This window comes from Hyaena hyaena, unplaced genomic scaffold (genome assembly GCF_003009895.1).
Source record: "Hyaena hyaena isolate Hyena2069 unplaced genomic scaffold, ASM300989v1 scaffold_89, whole genome shotgun sequence".
Taxonomy (NCBI): domain Eukaryota; kingdom Metazoa; phylum Chordata; class Mammalia; order Carnivora; family Hyaenidae; genus Hyaena; species Hyaena hyaena.
In genome coordinates, this window is record NW_024080719.1 from 2,372,163 (window position 1) to 2,388,219 (window position 16,057).

General features: G+C 35.0%; 1 protein-coding gene across 2 annotated transcripts in view; it reads right to left on the bottom strand.

Moving 5' to 3' along the window:
- Nucleotides 1-16,057, bottom strand: part of FBXW7 (F-box and WD repeat domain containing 7) — a 228,665-nt gene that overhangs the window by 85,674 nt on the left and 126,934 nt on the right. The window contains exons 1-2 of one of the 2 annotated variants that reach the window (XM_039234353.1): nt 8,123-8,158; nt 6,907-7,488 (exon numbers count right to left, since the gene is read on the bottom strand). In XM_039234353.1, coding sequence (XP_039090284.1) covers nt 6,907-7,419 — 513 coding nt within the window. In that variant the 5' untranslated portion in view covers nt 7,420-7,488; nt 8,123-8,158. Of the gene's footprint in view, nt 1-6,906; nt 7,489-8,122; nt 8,159-16,057 lie in introns of those variants that run through there. The other variant, XM_039234352.1, reaches the window with a different exon arrangement.

The window sequence follows — 16,057 nt, forward strand, 5'->3', positions numbered from 1 at the left end:
GACTAACATTTAGACCTATTATGATTTAAAATAATGTTGACAGATATTTTTTAAACTGCACTACCAAGAATTAATTAGAAATCAATGATAAACTAAAATTCATTTTGGCATTCATTTGTAAGATTCACAAAGCATTTAAATATACAGATGTTCTGGGGAGCCTCGATGGCTCAGTCAGTTAGGCATCCGAGATCAGCTCAAGTCATGATCTCAAAGTTCATGGGTTTGAGCACTGTGTTAGGCTCTGTGCTGGCACTGAAAAGCCTGAAGCCTGCTTTGGATTGTGTCTCCCTCTCTCTCTGCCTCTCCCCCACTCATTCTCTCTCTATCTGAAAAAATAAATAAACATTAAAAATAAATAAATAAACAAACATCCTTTATAAGAATGAAGTTTAGAGAAACCTAACAAATTCTAATTAAAGGAAATCGCATATACCTATCAACTGGGAAGATCTGTGAATAGCATTCCCTTGGAAATTTATGTCATGTTTTTATTTTTATTAGCAATGGGCTTATTACGGTTTGTTTCCAATCCATAAGTAAACTCTTTAAAGTACTTAACTATTTACTTATATATTTTTCCACTAGAGGGTGATGTGATGACTGAATTCTAAAGGTCATTAAAAAATACCAAAAGACTGGTTTCTGTTGTGGGGAATGAAGTGTATTCTGTGAGATTAGGGGTAACGGATAGGAGACAGATAAAGAAAATCAAGTCACAGGCCTTCATTTGTCAACTACCTGTCTCACACACTACAGTACTTACTTGCTATACATATATTTTTTTACTTAATCCTTATTAAGGTGGCAAAATCAGAATTCAAGTTCAAATCTGAAAAGCTCTTTTCATTCTACCATTTTAGGGGAAAACCCATCTTCTCCAGGGTGTCCCCTTCCTTCTACTTCTACTATCCTCCCCACATGTTTATTTTTTTTTAAAGTTTTTATTTAAATTCCAGTTAGTTAACATACAGTATGATATTTTCAGGTGTACAATTTAATGATTCAACACTTCAGTATAACACCCAGTGCTCATCACAAGTGCACTCCTTAATCCCCATCACCTATTTTACTCATCTCCCACCCACCTCCCCTCTGGTAACCATCAGTTTGTTCCCTGTCATTAAGAGTCTGTTTCTTGGTTTGCCTCTCTTTTGCCTTTGCTTACTTTTTAAATTCCACATATGAGTGAATCCACGTGTTTTTTTCCTCAAGTTTTTAAAAAATAATTTTAATGTTTATTTGAGAAAGAAGGGAGGGGGACACAGAGAGAGACACACACATGCACAAGCAGGGAAGGAGCAGAAAGAAAGGGAGAGAGAGAATCCCAAGCACGCTCTGCAACGTCAGCACAGAGCCCGACACAGGGCCCAACCCCACAAACCATGAGATCATGACCTGAGGCATGAGTCCAACACTTAACTGACTGAGCCACCCAGGCACCCTAAATCCATGTGTTTAATATTGGGTTAAACTGGGCAGAGTGAATATTTCTATGGTATCCTCCTTCACAAAGGTGGGAAGCATGGCTCTATTCATTGGGCTATGTTTACTAGTGGATGTTATTCAAGATGACTGCCTTACATAGCTCTCTTTGGTCTCTGGACGTATTTACACCTAACAGAATTTGAATATAAGTTCTTTATCTTAGCAAGAACAAGACAAGGCTAGGGACTTCCTAAAGCAGCCATCACTCTCTAGAACTCTACATTCAACAGAAGAGAATTTAGAGCCTGTTAAATTTCAGATGTTACCCAGGAGCTCTGGTTCAAAGGAATGGTTGGAGGATGGTAGACTAGAAACTAGATTAGACTGTTTCTAGTCTAATCCCCTAATTGGCTAGTGATCCTTGTGCCAAATCTCTCTATTGTTTAGAACCTAGAAACAAGAAAAATCCTCAGACTTTTGTCAGTTTTAATAGACATGTATTTCTTACTTGAGTCAAAAAGGATAAAAAAGCTGCTTAGCTACTAGGAGAAATCTAACAGGATGGAAAACATGGCTAATTCGAGTTTAAGGAATGAAATTATGTGACAACAGATGGAAGACAACAAGACAGACATGGAATAAGTAGAAACTGGTGCTCAAACATGGTTTTCTTCATGAAAACATTAGGAGAATACAAAAGACTTAGCCTAATGGTAACCTCATTTGCTTTTCGTTTTAGTGGAAAATGAGTTGCTACTCTGCATTAAACATGTAAAAGGAGTCTTATGTATGGGCTGGGCATCTCTTAAAAAACAAGGGTTCCCCCCACACAAGCAGAGGAGGGGAAAAAGAAGAAGGAAAAAGAGAATCTAAAGCAGACTCCACGCCCAGCACAAGCTCAACGTGGGGCTCCATCTCACAACCATGAGTTCATGACCTGAGGCAAAACCAAGTGTCACTTAATGTACTGAGCCAACCAGGCATGCCAAGAATTTTTTTTTTTTTTTTTTTAATATAAGGCTATACAGAGGGAGTTAAAACTGAAAAGATGAGCATTCCTATCTGAGGAAACAAGTTGAATTTAGAATTTATGGGCAGACTAGTCAAATTTACAGAAATAGCCAGCATAAAACCCTTGGTTAATAACATGTTTGGTGCACTATGGAAAATTGATACCTGTTTTCCAATCTCAAATTTCACTATAATTTCTTCTTGTTACGTTTTTAGCTTTGAATCTTTATATCTTCAATAATTTTTGTTAAATAACACACAGAAAACCACCTAACTGAGCCCTCATGATTTCAAATGTGACATTGTATTAGAAAGCTATCCTACTCCAGAGTCTAGAACCTAAATAGACTTGTAATTCTGCTGAAATCTAGTAAAAATTTCCAAATTCTACCATAAGGGGCAGCATTGCATATGGCAGATCTGGATTAAAATCTCTGGTCACTTACAGTGTCATTTTTGGGTGAATCATTTGGTCTCTCTGCAACTTCTACTTACTAGTCTATCATGGGAACTTGCAAACAGTATATGGGCTTAATAAATACCAATTCTTGACTACCACTACCCTTGACTTTTAACATGAAGATGGTCTGAAATTTCTAATGCACATTATTACATAGGTTCCCATATGAACAAATCTTTGGTGACTAGGGGGAAAAAAGATTGTCCTAAGGGTTTTAATAGTTTCAATATGTTTTTGAAGAAAAGACCAAGGCAAGGAAGGACCAAAAATGGATTTTCTTATAATATATTTGCATATATAGCATGTTCAGGAATGATGAATAAATAAGTATAGTTGGCCCCAGGGTATATTTAAGAAATTGCCAAAAAAAAAAAAAGAACTTGAAAGATATGTTGGATAAAACTATAGAAGGCAAATCCCATATTAACATTAAAAACGGGGATTTTAAAAAGATTCTTAGAGGGAGGGAGGCAAACCATGAGAGATTCTTGAATGCTGAGAACAAACTGAGGGCTGATGGGGGTGGTGGAGAGGAGAAGGGGAGTGATGGGCATGGAGGAGGGCACTTGTTGGGATTAGCACTAGGTTTTATATGGAAACCAACTTGACAATAAACTATTTAAGAAAAAAAAAGATTCTTATACCACTACTCTTCTTAAAAGTCACAGTTTAAGAAGACTTAAAAGAAACTGTGGGCAAGGGTAATGTCTGTAGAAGTGTTTTATGTTTATAATGATCAAAATTTAAAGCTGCTCCAAAATAAAAATACACTAAAACCTTGGTTTGGGAGCATAATTCATTCCAGAAACATGTTGTAATCAAAGCACTTGTATATCAAAGTGAGTTGTGATCATGTGACATTTGGCATCACATACTACTCGTATTGCAAGACATTGCTCGTTTATTGAGTTAAGTTAAAGTGTTTTCTAAATGTTTGCTCATCTTGCGGAACACTCGTAGAAGTTATTCACAATCCACAGTTTTACTGTATTTGAAATGAGAGCATTTCCTTATTTACTATATTAAAAAGATTTATATACATATGTGACTGACCTTTTCTTTTTAAGCAATGAATTAATAGGTGACATCTGTAAAATGTTGGTGAAAAAAATAAAGCACTCTGGGAATGATTCTAAAGAAGAGTTTCAAGAGAGAAAAAGGAAAATGGGCCAAATAAAGCCTGAAATACTACATTGTAGAAGGGCATCATTGCCTTGGCAGTGAAATAGTTTATATTCTTCTTGCCATGTCTGTAAAGTAAAATGACCTCAAAATAAACAACGTATCAAAAGTGTATACACAACATACATATACATATACACACACATAGATATTCACTCACATATACACATCTATCCCTGCTGTTGCTAGTGCTCACTCCACTCCTGTGGCCTTGTGTGGATGCACAATATCTTGCATTCATGACCCAGACACTAGAAAAATCTGCCTTAAAATTGTTACTTTTATTTTTAAAGGGGTAACTATATAACTATATAAGACAACACCTAAAAGTTCTGTTTACAGTTTCATCTTGAAGGGGGGTAAAAAAAAAGATAAAGCATCTGTCAAACCTGTGTACTAGTAGTTTTTCTTCAGAACAATCTAATGACTTTTCCTTTTGGAAAAATATGTTTTGTGTAGCTGGCTTTCTTGTTTTTAATTTAAAACATAGCAGAACTCACTGACAGCTTTGCATTGTTCAACAAGGCTTAGTTTTGATTAAACTTCTTTCTTAATCATGATAATGCAATGAAACACTAAACCCCAATCTTCCACTTGAATTCTCAGGAAAAAGAGAGACAGAACACCCTCCCCCCCTTATGTAGTAACCTTGCGGGACAGAGATCAAGAGATCTGGGGGACAGAAGCTGGGTGGACTCTATTATAAAAGGTCTTAACCTCACCAACAAAGCCGGCTATCGCTATTAAGGGCAGAGATTCAAAGCACTTCTTCAACACCTTGAGAAAGAGATGGCAGAATGGATATAAACCACTACTGAAGACAGCTCCTTCTCAGATCAAACCAACTAAATAAAATCTAAACTTGCAGACAGGCTAGGTAAATTTGGGATAAACATGTTTTATAAAGACTTTAAAGTTTCACAACCTTAAGCAAAAATGATAGGGCAATTCAAGCATTAAACCTAGTGTCTGATATATTTTATTCCAGGTCAAGTTACATTATCGAGATGATGTTACATCTGTTTGTATATTTTTTATGGGCTAAATCAATGATTCACTAAGAAATTAAAAAATAAGCAAATAAGAGTAAGAGGATAACTATGGACATTATTCATTTTAATGTCTATAAAGTAAGCTATTATTTGAATGAAATGTTCTATACCAAAAAACTGTTTACCTTATAAGTCTACTCTACATAGATATTCATGATTTTTATCTAATTTTCAAACGATAAATAAAGAACCAAACGGCATGCAAACATAAAGATTTATGAGCATAGAACCCTTGGGGGGAGGGGAGGGGAGGACAAAAGTTGTGCTATATACCTCATTCATTCTGACTATATTTTTTTTAACTTTCTCTCCTCTTTAAATAGACCATAGATAGCAACAGTGCCTAAAATCTTGATTAAATTCTAACTCTAGAGAAAAGTACCTGATGTCTTATTGAATCTCCTGAAATTTCAAAAGCACCAAAATACAGAGAAAATAAAATTCAATGAGGAGGAGAAGTCAGCACCTATTTGACTTAGGAGTTAGTTAACAACAAAGGTATGTAAAGAAAACTCCTATTTACAACTTTGATTATCATTTTCTAGGGTTAGTGTGTACATATGTTCACATTCTTTACAACTTAAAAATGTTTTGATTATAGACTATTTTAAACATACTTTAAAAATGACACAGAAGAATACCCATGAACCATGTCCACCCCAATCTCTGTTACCTGGCTTCAACAATCACAACTCATGTCCAATCTATACCCTCTCCTTTTCTCTCCTTCAGTATTATTTTGAAGCAAAACCCAGGCACTACATCATCTCATTTTGATTATATTCGATTAGGGCGTGGGGCAGGGGGAGAGTAGGATGGGAGAGACTACAACAGAATTGGGGAATGAGAGAAATAATGCTGCTTCTTTTCCTCTACAATCCCCACCCCTTGTCATAACCACAATTTTAAGGCGTATCCAGGAATATATTGAGGAAAGAAGCCCACATGCCATCCCAAAGAACAAGCATTGGCAATTCCAAATTTCCTGCAGCTGCCCAATCACTTCCTCCTTCCATCTCGAACAGACTTCAATGTTTCAGGACCTCCTTGCCTATCTAGTAGCAAAGATGATAGATAGTATGACTGACTATATACTTCAGTCCTTAATTTCTGGCATAGCCACAAAGGACTGTATCCAATGGAATTGTTTTTCTTAGCACTAGATTAATCAACAAGTCACAGAGTTGGTAAGATTTCTCTGGTTTAGACAGGAGTCTGTCTACCCTTTGAAACAAGACTATGGCTAACTCCATGGGGTACCACTAACTGGATGAGATGAGAAAGCACATGCAACAGAGCTGTCTTCTAGGAATGGGAAGGAAAACAAAAACTGCTAATAAAGCAAGTAGTGGCAAAAACTCGACAATAACTTGCGCCCTGGAGTAACGCCTGTGAATACACAGCCCACCCCAGCAGCTGCATTTTGTAAATAAAAAAAAGTTCTTTATGACTTGATTTACAAAAATCATGTTGCACTACAATACTCTCTGCTGCACACAAACCACTAACTCCCACTTTAGGGATAAAATTTATGGTAAAATTTGATATTAATGATTGTTCATAGTAATAAGATCAATTACCTTCCCTCTGTAATAAGACTGTCCCATATCGGTATTTCTGTTTCTAATACCTTATGGAAAACAAAAATTAGTTCATTTTATTATTACACATCTGACGATGAATTTTGTAATGACAAAGACTGTGAGGACAGTTTCATTACGATGAATATGGATAAGTAAACGTCTCAGGGAACAGCAGACCAGATATACTCACTTTTGTTGTCTTTGTATAGAATGGGGAGGAGAGTTGGTGAATAGGCAGGTCCACGATACTAGTGGAGTTTGTGACACTGTTACTATGTGTATGTTCATCTTCCCTGCTACTGTCATCAGACTGATCAAAATCATCACTCTCCTGGTCCATTTCCTCTTCCTCCTCATCCTCCTCATCTTGTTCACCAGCATGTTCTTCGTCTTCTTCTTGTTCTTCCTGATTTCCTGAGGAGTCCTCATCTACCGAAATGAATCGATTATTGTTTTCTTCCAACTGTCCTTGCTGGGAGTTGCTTTGGTCTCCAAGTCTAGGTTCTGCTCGGATGACATCACCATTCCTTGCAGTGTGCTCCTCCTCTTGTTGTCGGAGCTGCTGCTGCTGCTGCTGCTGCTGCTGCTCCTCCACCACGCGGTTCATCTGCTCCTCATCTGCCTGGCTTGAGGAAGGGTTACCTCTCAGAGAGCCTCCAGTTCGTCGTCTTTTGCTGCCCACAGAGAGCAGTTCCTGATTCATTTCCAAAAGCCAGCTTGCTACTTCTTGGACCTTGGCTAGACTATCAGAAGATGCAAAGGATTTCACATTCTGTAGGGAAAGATGGGGGTGGGGGGAGAAAAAGGTTTGTATAGACTATATCATCTTCCGCTTTTATGTTCTAGGTCTATATTCCAAATTTCATTAAAGATTATAAAGTATTTGACGCTATTGAGACATTAAGATGTTCTTTAGAAATCAATAAAGTTTAAAATGTAGAAATTTATGACACTTTATTAAGACAAACATAAAAATCACATAGTAAACAGCTTAAATCTTTAAAAAACCAATTTTAGAATGAAGCTTTATAATTTAGTTGCTTTGACCAACAAAACATAATTTAACCAATAAAATGATTTTCAATTTTAGTTCAGCTCATAAATGATATCTTTTGTAAAGCTTCCAGAAAATGTTATGAAGTATATCATAAAAAAATTACTCAAAGCTCAGTTAAGTTCAGGAAAAGCTGAGGTAAACCAAGATAAAAAGGCCTTCTTACTTTAGGAATTCCCCAAACTTCTCTGATCAATGAACCTTGCCTTAAGACACAGTTTTCTGATGATACGAAGTATAATTCATTATGATTTTCATTTTTCACAATGAGTATAAACTGAATGGACAGCAAATAAAAAAAAAGTTTTATTTTTATTTTTTTAAAAAAGGAAAAAAGTTTGTAAGTTCATACCCTCTGACCCAGTAACTCCACTTCTGGCAATCTATCCTAAGGAAGTAATCCTAAAACAGAAAAAAAAATTATGCAAAGGAGGCTCACTGCAGCTTTATCCACAAAAGCAAAAAATAAAAATAAATGTAAGTAAAAATAATCAAAACCCAAATGTTCAAGAAAAGAAATCCATGAGATGGGATATATAGTGCAATCCCTAAACACAATGTTCATTTTTTAAAAATTTGTGAGGACATGGATGTTTATATTAATGCTAAGGGAAATTATATGATCACAACATGATTTTTAAACTTCATAAAGACAGTATTTCAAAATAAAAACTGCTTTTGGGTGGTGGTATTATAAGCATCTAAAATTTATTTTTTAACTGCATTTCTCAAATGTTAAATATCAGACACATTTGCTTTTGTTTTATAGATGCTGAAATTTGATCTGATATATAATCTTTTCATAATGGTCATTCTTAAATTTCACCCTTTGCAGATATCTATATGGACATGTTTGAAGTTATATAAAATAATGCCAATACACTGCCCAAGTTCACATAAAACTCCTTTTAAAAATATCTTTGTAGGCTTATAGATAAAAGAAATACAACATCCATCTTCTATCATGCCTAAGAATAACTACATAATATAACAATGGTCTTTATTAAAACAGCCTTATCGGGGCGCCTGGGTGGCTTAGTGGGTTAAGCGTCCGACTTTCGCTTAGGTCATGATCTCGCGGTTCGTGGGTTCGAGCCCCGCGTCGGGCTCTGTGCTAACTGCCAGCTCAGAGCCTGGAGCCTGATTCAGTCTGTGACTCCCTCTCTCTCTGACCCTCCCCTGCTCACGCTGTCTCTCTCTCTCTCTCTCTCTCTCCTAGAAATAAATAAAACGTTAAAAAAAAAAATTAAAACAGTCTTATCTATTTTTCCAACCCTTGCCACTAGATGGTGATCCTCCAAAGTGCATCAGTTCTCTCTGCAAGTTTTGAAATGAGGTCTGAAAATCTGAAAGATGGTTTTAAAATACCAATATTTCATTTTATTTTCTATAATCTACACTTTCTAGAAATAAGCTGTAGTGTGGGGGGAAAATTCTTTAATTCTAATTACAACTAGAAGTGTAAGTATAGAAAGAGAAGAGTTCCAACGGTTGAGCTATGAGGCACTCCAACATTCAAAGAGAAGAGTAACCAACAAAGGTAACTAATAAGGAGGACTGGGAATGGGTGGTATCTTCAAAGCATTCAAGTAAAGAAAGCATACCCAGAGGACAAAGTTTAAACCTCAACTGGTGACAACAGATCAAGTAGGATGAACAGAAAGAACGGACCCCCGGATTCAGTAACATGGAAGTCACTAGTAATAGGAGTTTCGTTAGTAGAAATCTGATTAAACTGATGTTCTTCTTAAGTAATTAAAAGGGGATGATGAGAAAGAATTCAAAACTGGAAGACTAATTTTAGTTAAAAAAATGGAAACTTCATGTATGGTAAAAGACAGAAAAGAAGTGTGGCATTACAGTACTTTAAATTTATTTCTGTTTACCATATTTTTCAATGTGGAAATAGCTGGAAATAGTGGTTTTTTATAGAGGTAGGAGCCTTTGGAAATTTCCTACTCATTTCTTCTACTGTTTTCCTTTTTCCTTCTAAAGTAGGAAGCAATGTCGTTACTGTCATCATCATCATCAGAGTGATCTTGGGAGAATAGTGTTAGAAATTTGAAGAAAGAGGTATAAAATAGTCCTCTAGGGAGAGAAGAAGGAAACTTTCCTAGGTGCATGAGATTTTGAAGATCAAATATAATCAATAAACCATGATGTAATACATATTAAATACAGCTTTAAAAAGTCAAGTGGTTCTTATTTACAACTCAGATAAGCACAATAGCCAAATTTCTATTTGAGGTAGAAAGCAGGTCTTTGGAAAAGCAGATTAAACATATCTGTTGTTTTCTACCAAAAAAATTTTTAAATAAAAAACTACAGAAAATAAAGGTCATCAAAATCTTATTGGCTAGTATATTTAGAAGACAAACTATGAAAACACTAGAGAAAGGAAGATTAAAAATAACACGCTGAAAAACACTGACCTACACAAATGAATAAATATAGTATCCCAATGTACATAAAGGTAAATCTACTATTCATAGGTTTCCTTCAAACAATCAAAATCTTGCTTTAGTAACTGTATCTAAAGTCAACTCTCCTAACATTAACAAAACATTTTTCAGTTGGATGTTTAGGCACAGAAGAGCATGATACCAGGGTCAATGCCTTGGGATAAGGCAGAACCTAACCAACTGCCCTTCGTGTGTCCAACCTAACAGGCATATTTTTAAGAGATTGAAACAGGTTAAATGCCATATTAAAAGCAACTCATAAAGTTCAAAGGTGAAAGAACAAAGGTCATAAAACTAATCATAAAGAATATGCGAAAAGTAGGGAGGAGACTACTGGTCAGCAGTCAGCCTATCAACAAATAGAAAGTTTATGACTGGCATTTCTAAAAAAGTACTAGTATTGGTCATTGGTGAACACTTCTGTTACCAATTATGAATAATAAAAATTCAAATCACTACTATTCTGTAACTTTAGTGTTATATTGGGAGGAACAGAGAACAAAGTGTCTTACTTTAAGCCAATAAAGTTAATTGACTGGTATTTACAACCACAGCATAGAGATAGCTTTCAAAATAATACAGATTCTTACAAATAGACCTGGTCAAAAATGGTAAATCCAAGTAAAAGAATCAGATTTAAAGCACAGCCAATATAAAATATACAATGACACAGCTAAAAGTCAGATGAGAGGAATCCCAGAATATTTGAAGAGGCTAAAAATATCTAACTGACAGGCTTATATAAAAATTTGTCCAAGTAATATATATATTAGACTGGATTACTCTGACCCAGTTTGAAAAGGGAAAATGGGAATGAAAATTTCATTTTCTATTGGTATTCATAAACAAAAAAACTTTTTAAAATCTACTATTTACAGGAAATTAGTTCATTCTAATAATAATCTATTAAATAAGCTAATGAACTAATTAAAATCATAAACATTCATCCAATAAGTAATAGGAAATCAGAATCAACTAAATACGTATGATGGGGGATCTTTTTAAAAACAGTTTATAAAGCCCAACATTAAAAAAAAAAAAAAAAAAGGTGATCTGAAACTTAAAAACTGCCATACAGGAAGAGCTAATAAAATATTAACAAAAAATGCACACTTTCACTTTTAAAATTCTAATTCTGTAATTAGAACCTGTAAGAAACACTAACATCAACAAACAGGATCCTGTATCCTAAAAAAAAAAATCAGTGTAAAATCCAGAAATGCTTTTATTTCTTTTTACCAGTAGAAGTATATAATGTCAAGATATATCAAATACATAACATGTTTTTATCTATAACTAGTGAGACCAAACTTGGAAGTCAGGAAAAGAAAATCTGATGGCTAATATATTTTGATATTAAATTACCCAATTTCCTTGACAATTGGGCATGAGAAGAGTTGAAATGATTCAAAGTCAAGAAAACCATAGAAATTTTAAATTGAAAATGTTCTTCACTTCACAGACAAAGCAATTGAAGCTTGAAGGGATTTAAGTAAATTTCTCAAGATTGCTAGCTTCCAGCTAGCTTCAAGCAAAGTAGGGACCAGAAATAGACATCAACTGTGTTTTCTTTCACATGCCTCAGTCTACATTAACTACATATGGCAAAATCCTAAGAATATTATTCTCTAACACTGATACCCAGACTTCCAAAACCAGAATCACTCCAATGCCCAAAGATTATTATTCTAAAACAAATACTTACTGAACACTCGATATGCTTCTGGCACATTTTAATTTTCTAGAGAATAATGTTTAGAAATGTTTCTTTACAAGTTAATCACTGACTTTTAACCCAACCAGAACCCATGAAAAAAAATCAGATTTTATATTATAAATAATTCTGTATGTGTGTATGTATTTAAACAAACCTAAAACAATGGCTTAGAGAGAGGGAATCATGAAATATTTCAGATACCTAAAATCTCTATAAATCACCACCCTTAATTAAACACAGTCCATTGTCATTATTGACAGTAATTGTGTTCTATATCGCTACCGCAAATATTGAGCCACTGCTCCTAGGGGAAACACAGTGTTAAGTTCCTGCAAGCCTTGGTCACAACATTTTGGCCAACTGATCAATATATAACCTTTTCATATGTATACTTCTAAATAAAGACATGAACTGAACACATATTGTTGATTCATTAACCTTGAACTCACAGTCAACAGCACTATAAATTCACTCCTGAACAAAGTTTAGCTTATGCTCTCCATAAGGCACATCATGACATTAGACAGAACCTCACCACTATGCCTGGAGACCATTTTAAACGGCCAAATCACCAATGAAAAGCTTTTAGTGAAAAATATTTTACTAAATAGACCATAAAAAGGACACTTGTTTACAGTATGAGAGCTGAAACAAGAAGGCAGAGAGTCACTTTGTTTGACCTCAGAAGGGAATGTGCATGCCAAGTGATTTTTTGCTACCCTGTGCATGTTCATGTCCACAAATGACTGAAAACATCATGAACATTGCTTTTTGGTGTCAAAAATAAACTGTAGTGCATAAGCAGATTTGCAAATACAGAATCTGCAAATAATGAGCATGAATAGTACCTATTTTATCTCAATCCTTTAGACAGAGCAATGCTTGCAATGCAAGATTCACACAGTATTTTGAGATACCAATGAAGAAGCTACAGCATTACCAATTGTGGCTTCTGGATATATAACAAAGGATAAATTATCAAAGAAATTGAAAGCTCTAATAGATATTCATCACTAAATTTCTCAAATAAATGAAAAGATCAGATAGCCTATATTAAATCTAGTTATACTTTATATAAAGAAAAAGAGAGAATGGCATCATCACTTTTCCCTTTGTAATTACAGTGGGCAGAATAGGGTTCTTCTGGCAGCATCTTTCACTACAGTGTGAAGTCCAGGGAATTATGAACCTAAGGATGTCTGAAGAAAGAGATGCCTCTACAGTCAGTTCCATCCTAGGATGAAGGAGAAGTAGTATAATAACTTTGCTTTTCAAAAAAATTCAGAAATAAGGTTACTGTGATAAAAGAGAATTACTCCAGGACTTTTACCCAACTCCTAAAAAACAGTGAGTAACTTTTAATCATTATACTTTGTTAATTTAGTGACATTTCAGACCTAATTTCAGTGCTATTTTTTTAAACTAGTTGCTCAGAAACTTTTTAACTAGTTTCTCATGAACCTTGCTTTTCAAAAATCTTTGATTATTTAAAAACCATTCAAACTTATTTTAGGATGATTAAAGGAATCAAAGAGGGCAAGTTCATGTGTTAAACAAGTTGAGCTCTGAAAACCTGTCTTAAGAGTGAACTAGAACTATAAGCCTCAAAAGATGTTTCCAAGGCAAACACTAACCTTCAAATTACCTTTAAATCTAAGTAACTGAGGAACACTAGTTAAAACAAGGGGTGACTTTAAGCAAACTGCCAACGCCTCCAAATGACTGTGAAATTTTTAGAATTTTTCACATTTTTAGAATTACACGGCAGGGTATGATCCATTAGACTACAAAGTCATTTAAGAAGCAGCTTGAAGATGTAGCTCACAGGAAAACAAACCAAACTGTACTGATGATCAAAAAGATAACTCAAAGCTTAGAATCCCCTTCAGCAAGCAGTTTAGGATTTTCCCTGATCCTAAAGAAGCTTCCCTAATCACCAGGAGCCCTCTTCTGGCCACACCACTTACCAACACTCCAACTTCATACTTATGAAGTCTATATATACTCCAAGTTAATATTTTACTTGTTAATTATTATAGCCAAACTGATTAACAGTTCTGGGAATACATGATACAATGCCATTTCACTCAGAATGTCGATTTTTATGGTTGCCTGTCTATATAATAATCTAAACACACCATCACCACTATGAGCTTATATTGTGTTATTTTTTATTTTAGTCTACGCTTTTTAACCTTGTTCTTTCTTCATGAAGAAAATAATGTTGTTATCTCAGAGCCTTTGCACTGGCCACTCCCCCTGCCTGAATGCTCTCCCCCATATATCCATATGGCTCTGCCCAAAACTTTCTTTGGGATCAGTTCACATATCCTCTAAGCAATGACACTTTCTCTAATAATTTTATTTAAAATAATAACTCCCGGGGCACCTGGGTGGCTCAGTTAGTTAAGCGTCCAACTTCAGCTCAGGTCACAATCTTACAGTCTGTGAGTTCGAGCCCTGTGTCAGGCTCTGCGCTGACAGCTCAGAGCCTGGAGCCTGCTTCAGATTCTGTGTCTCCCTCTCTCTCTCTGCCCCTCCTTTGCTCAAACTTCTCTCTCAAAAATAAAAACATTACAAAAATTTTAAAAATAATAATGAAATAATAACTCCTTTTCATTATATTCCCTTCCCTCTCCCCCCCCCACCCCCGTTTTACTCTTCTTCATAGCACTGTATAAAAGCACTGGAATAGTGTCTGCAATATAGTAAGTGTATCTATCTATCCATCCATTCATGTATTATCTGTCTCTTCCCATTAGAATTTAAGCTTCCTCAGGAAAATGACTTTCCTTTTTCATCACAGTTATCTTCAGCACCTACCCAAAGTCATAAATGTTCAGCTTAGTGCTCAAAGTGTTTTTTAGTGAGTAAATCATTATTAAATCTTTTTAAAGGCAATTATACGGATTCTTTTTCACCAAAGAACTTCAAGCCAGGTCACAAACACAATATCAATTATTTTAAACATATCTTTAAAAGGTGTACTGAATATGTTACATGTTGGTATTTTTTAAACTAACAGTATAAATCTAGCCTTAACACTTATTTATTTTATCATTTTTCTCCTTTAATCAAATTTCTTGTTATTTTATTTAATACAAGCTATAAAAAAACATATACATGACTAAAAAGATTGATACTTCAAAAGCACAATATTTGTTGGGTAATTCTAGTTCCACACGGCTTATACTGTGGTTAACCAGGAAACCAAAGATGTAACTTAAGGTGAAAATCTTCCAGGGATTCCAAAATTGGCTGAACAGGTCCTTAGCAATGTAGATTAACAAAAGAAACACAAAATGAACAATATGGGGAGCACCGTGTAAGTATTCGTGTGAGCAGCAAATATTCATTAAATTTTATGGTTTGGAACAGTGATTTAAGTCCAGATGGCTCATCAATCATATATATCTACCAGAAATAACATGAAACACTATTTCTTAGTTCACATTACAATACCTATTGTATTTTTTTGTTTTTTAACATATATATTTTTGTTTTGGCCAAATTTAATTCCTTGTTCCCATTCAACTCTACTTCTACCTCTGCAATCTGCAATTACTCCATTAAAACTAAATTTTAAACTGGCTGCTAAACTGGATCTTTTCATTTTTATAGCTTTGTACATTATGGAACAAGCACCCCTACTTCTTTACAATTCTCTTGTCCCTTAATTTCCTTTGGTATCATTCTTTTTTTTTTTTTTTGGTATCACTCCTTGAGCACTGCTGTTGCTCTCTGTTGCTAGCTCCTTCTTTCTCTGAAGTTTTTTTAAAACCTAGGGTTTTAACTATCACATAGAAGCTAATGACAATCAATTCTATTATCTCAAGTCAAACTCCTCTGTTAAAGTCTATTAATTTTACCAAGATGTCTCACAACCACCCCCAAATTCATGATCATAAAATCCAAACCAGTTTGCATGCACACGCGTGCACGCGCGCGCACACACACACACACACACATACACACAGCCCAAATTAGTTCTTAGATCCTTCTATTCTTTTCTCTGTCTCAGTGAATAGTACTATATTCTAGTCAACTGCACATGTAACAAACCTGGTGGCTGCTCCTCTTCCTTCTACTATCCCTTCCCTCCACAATC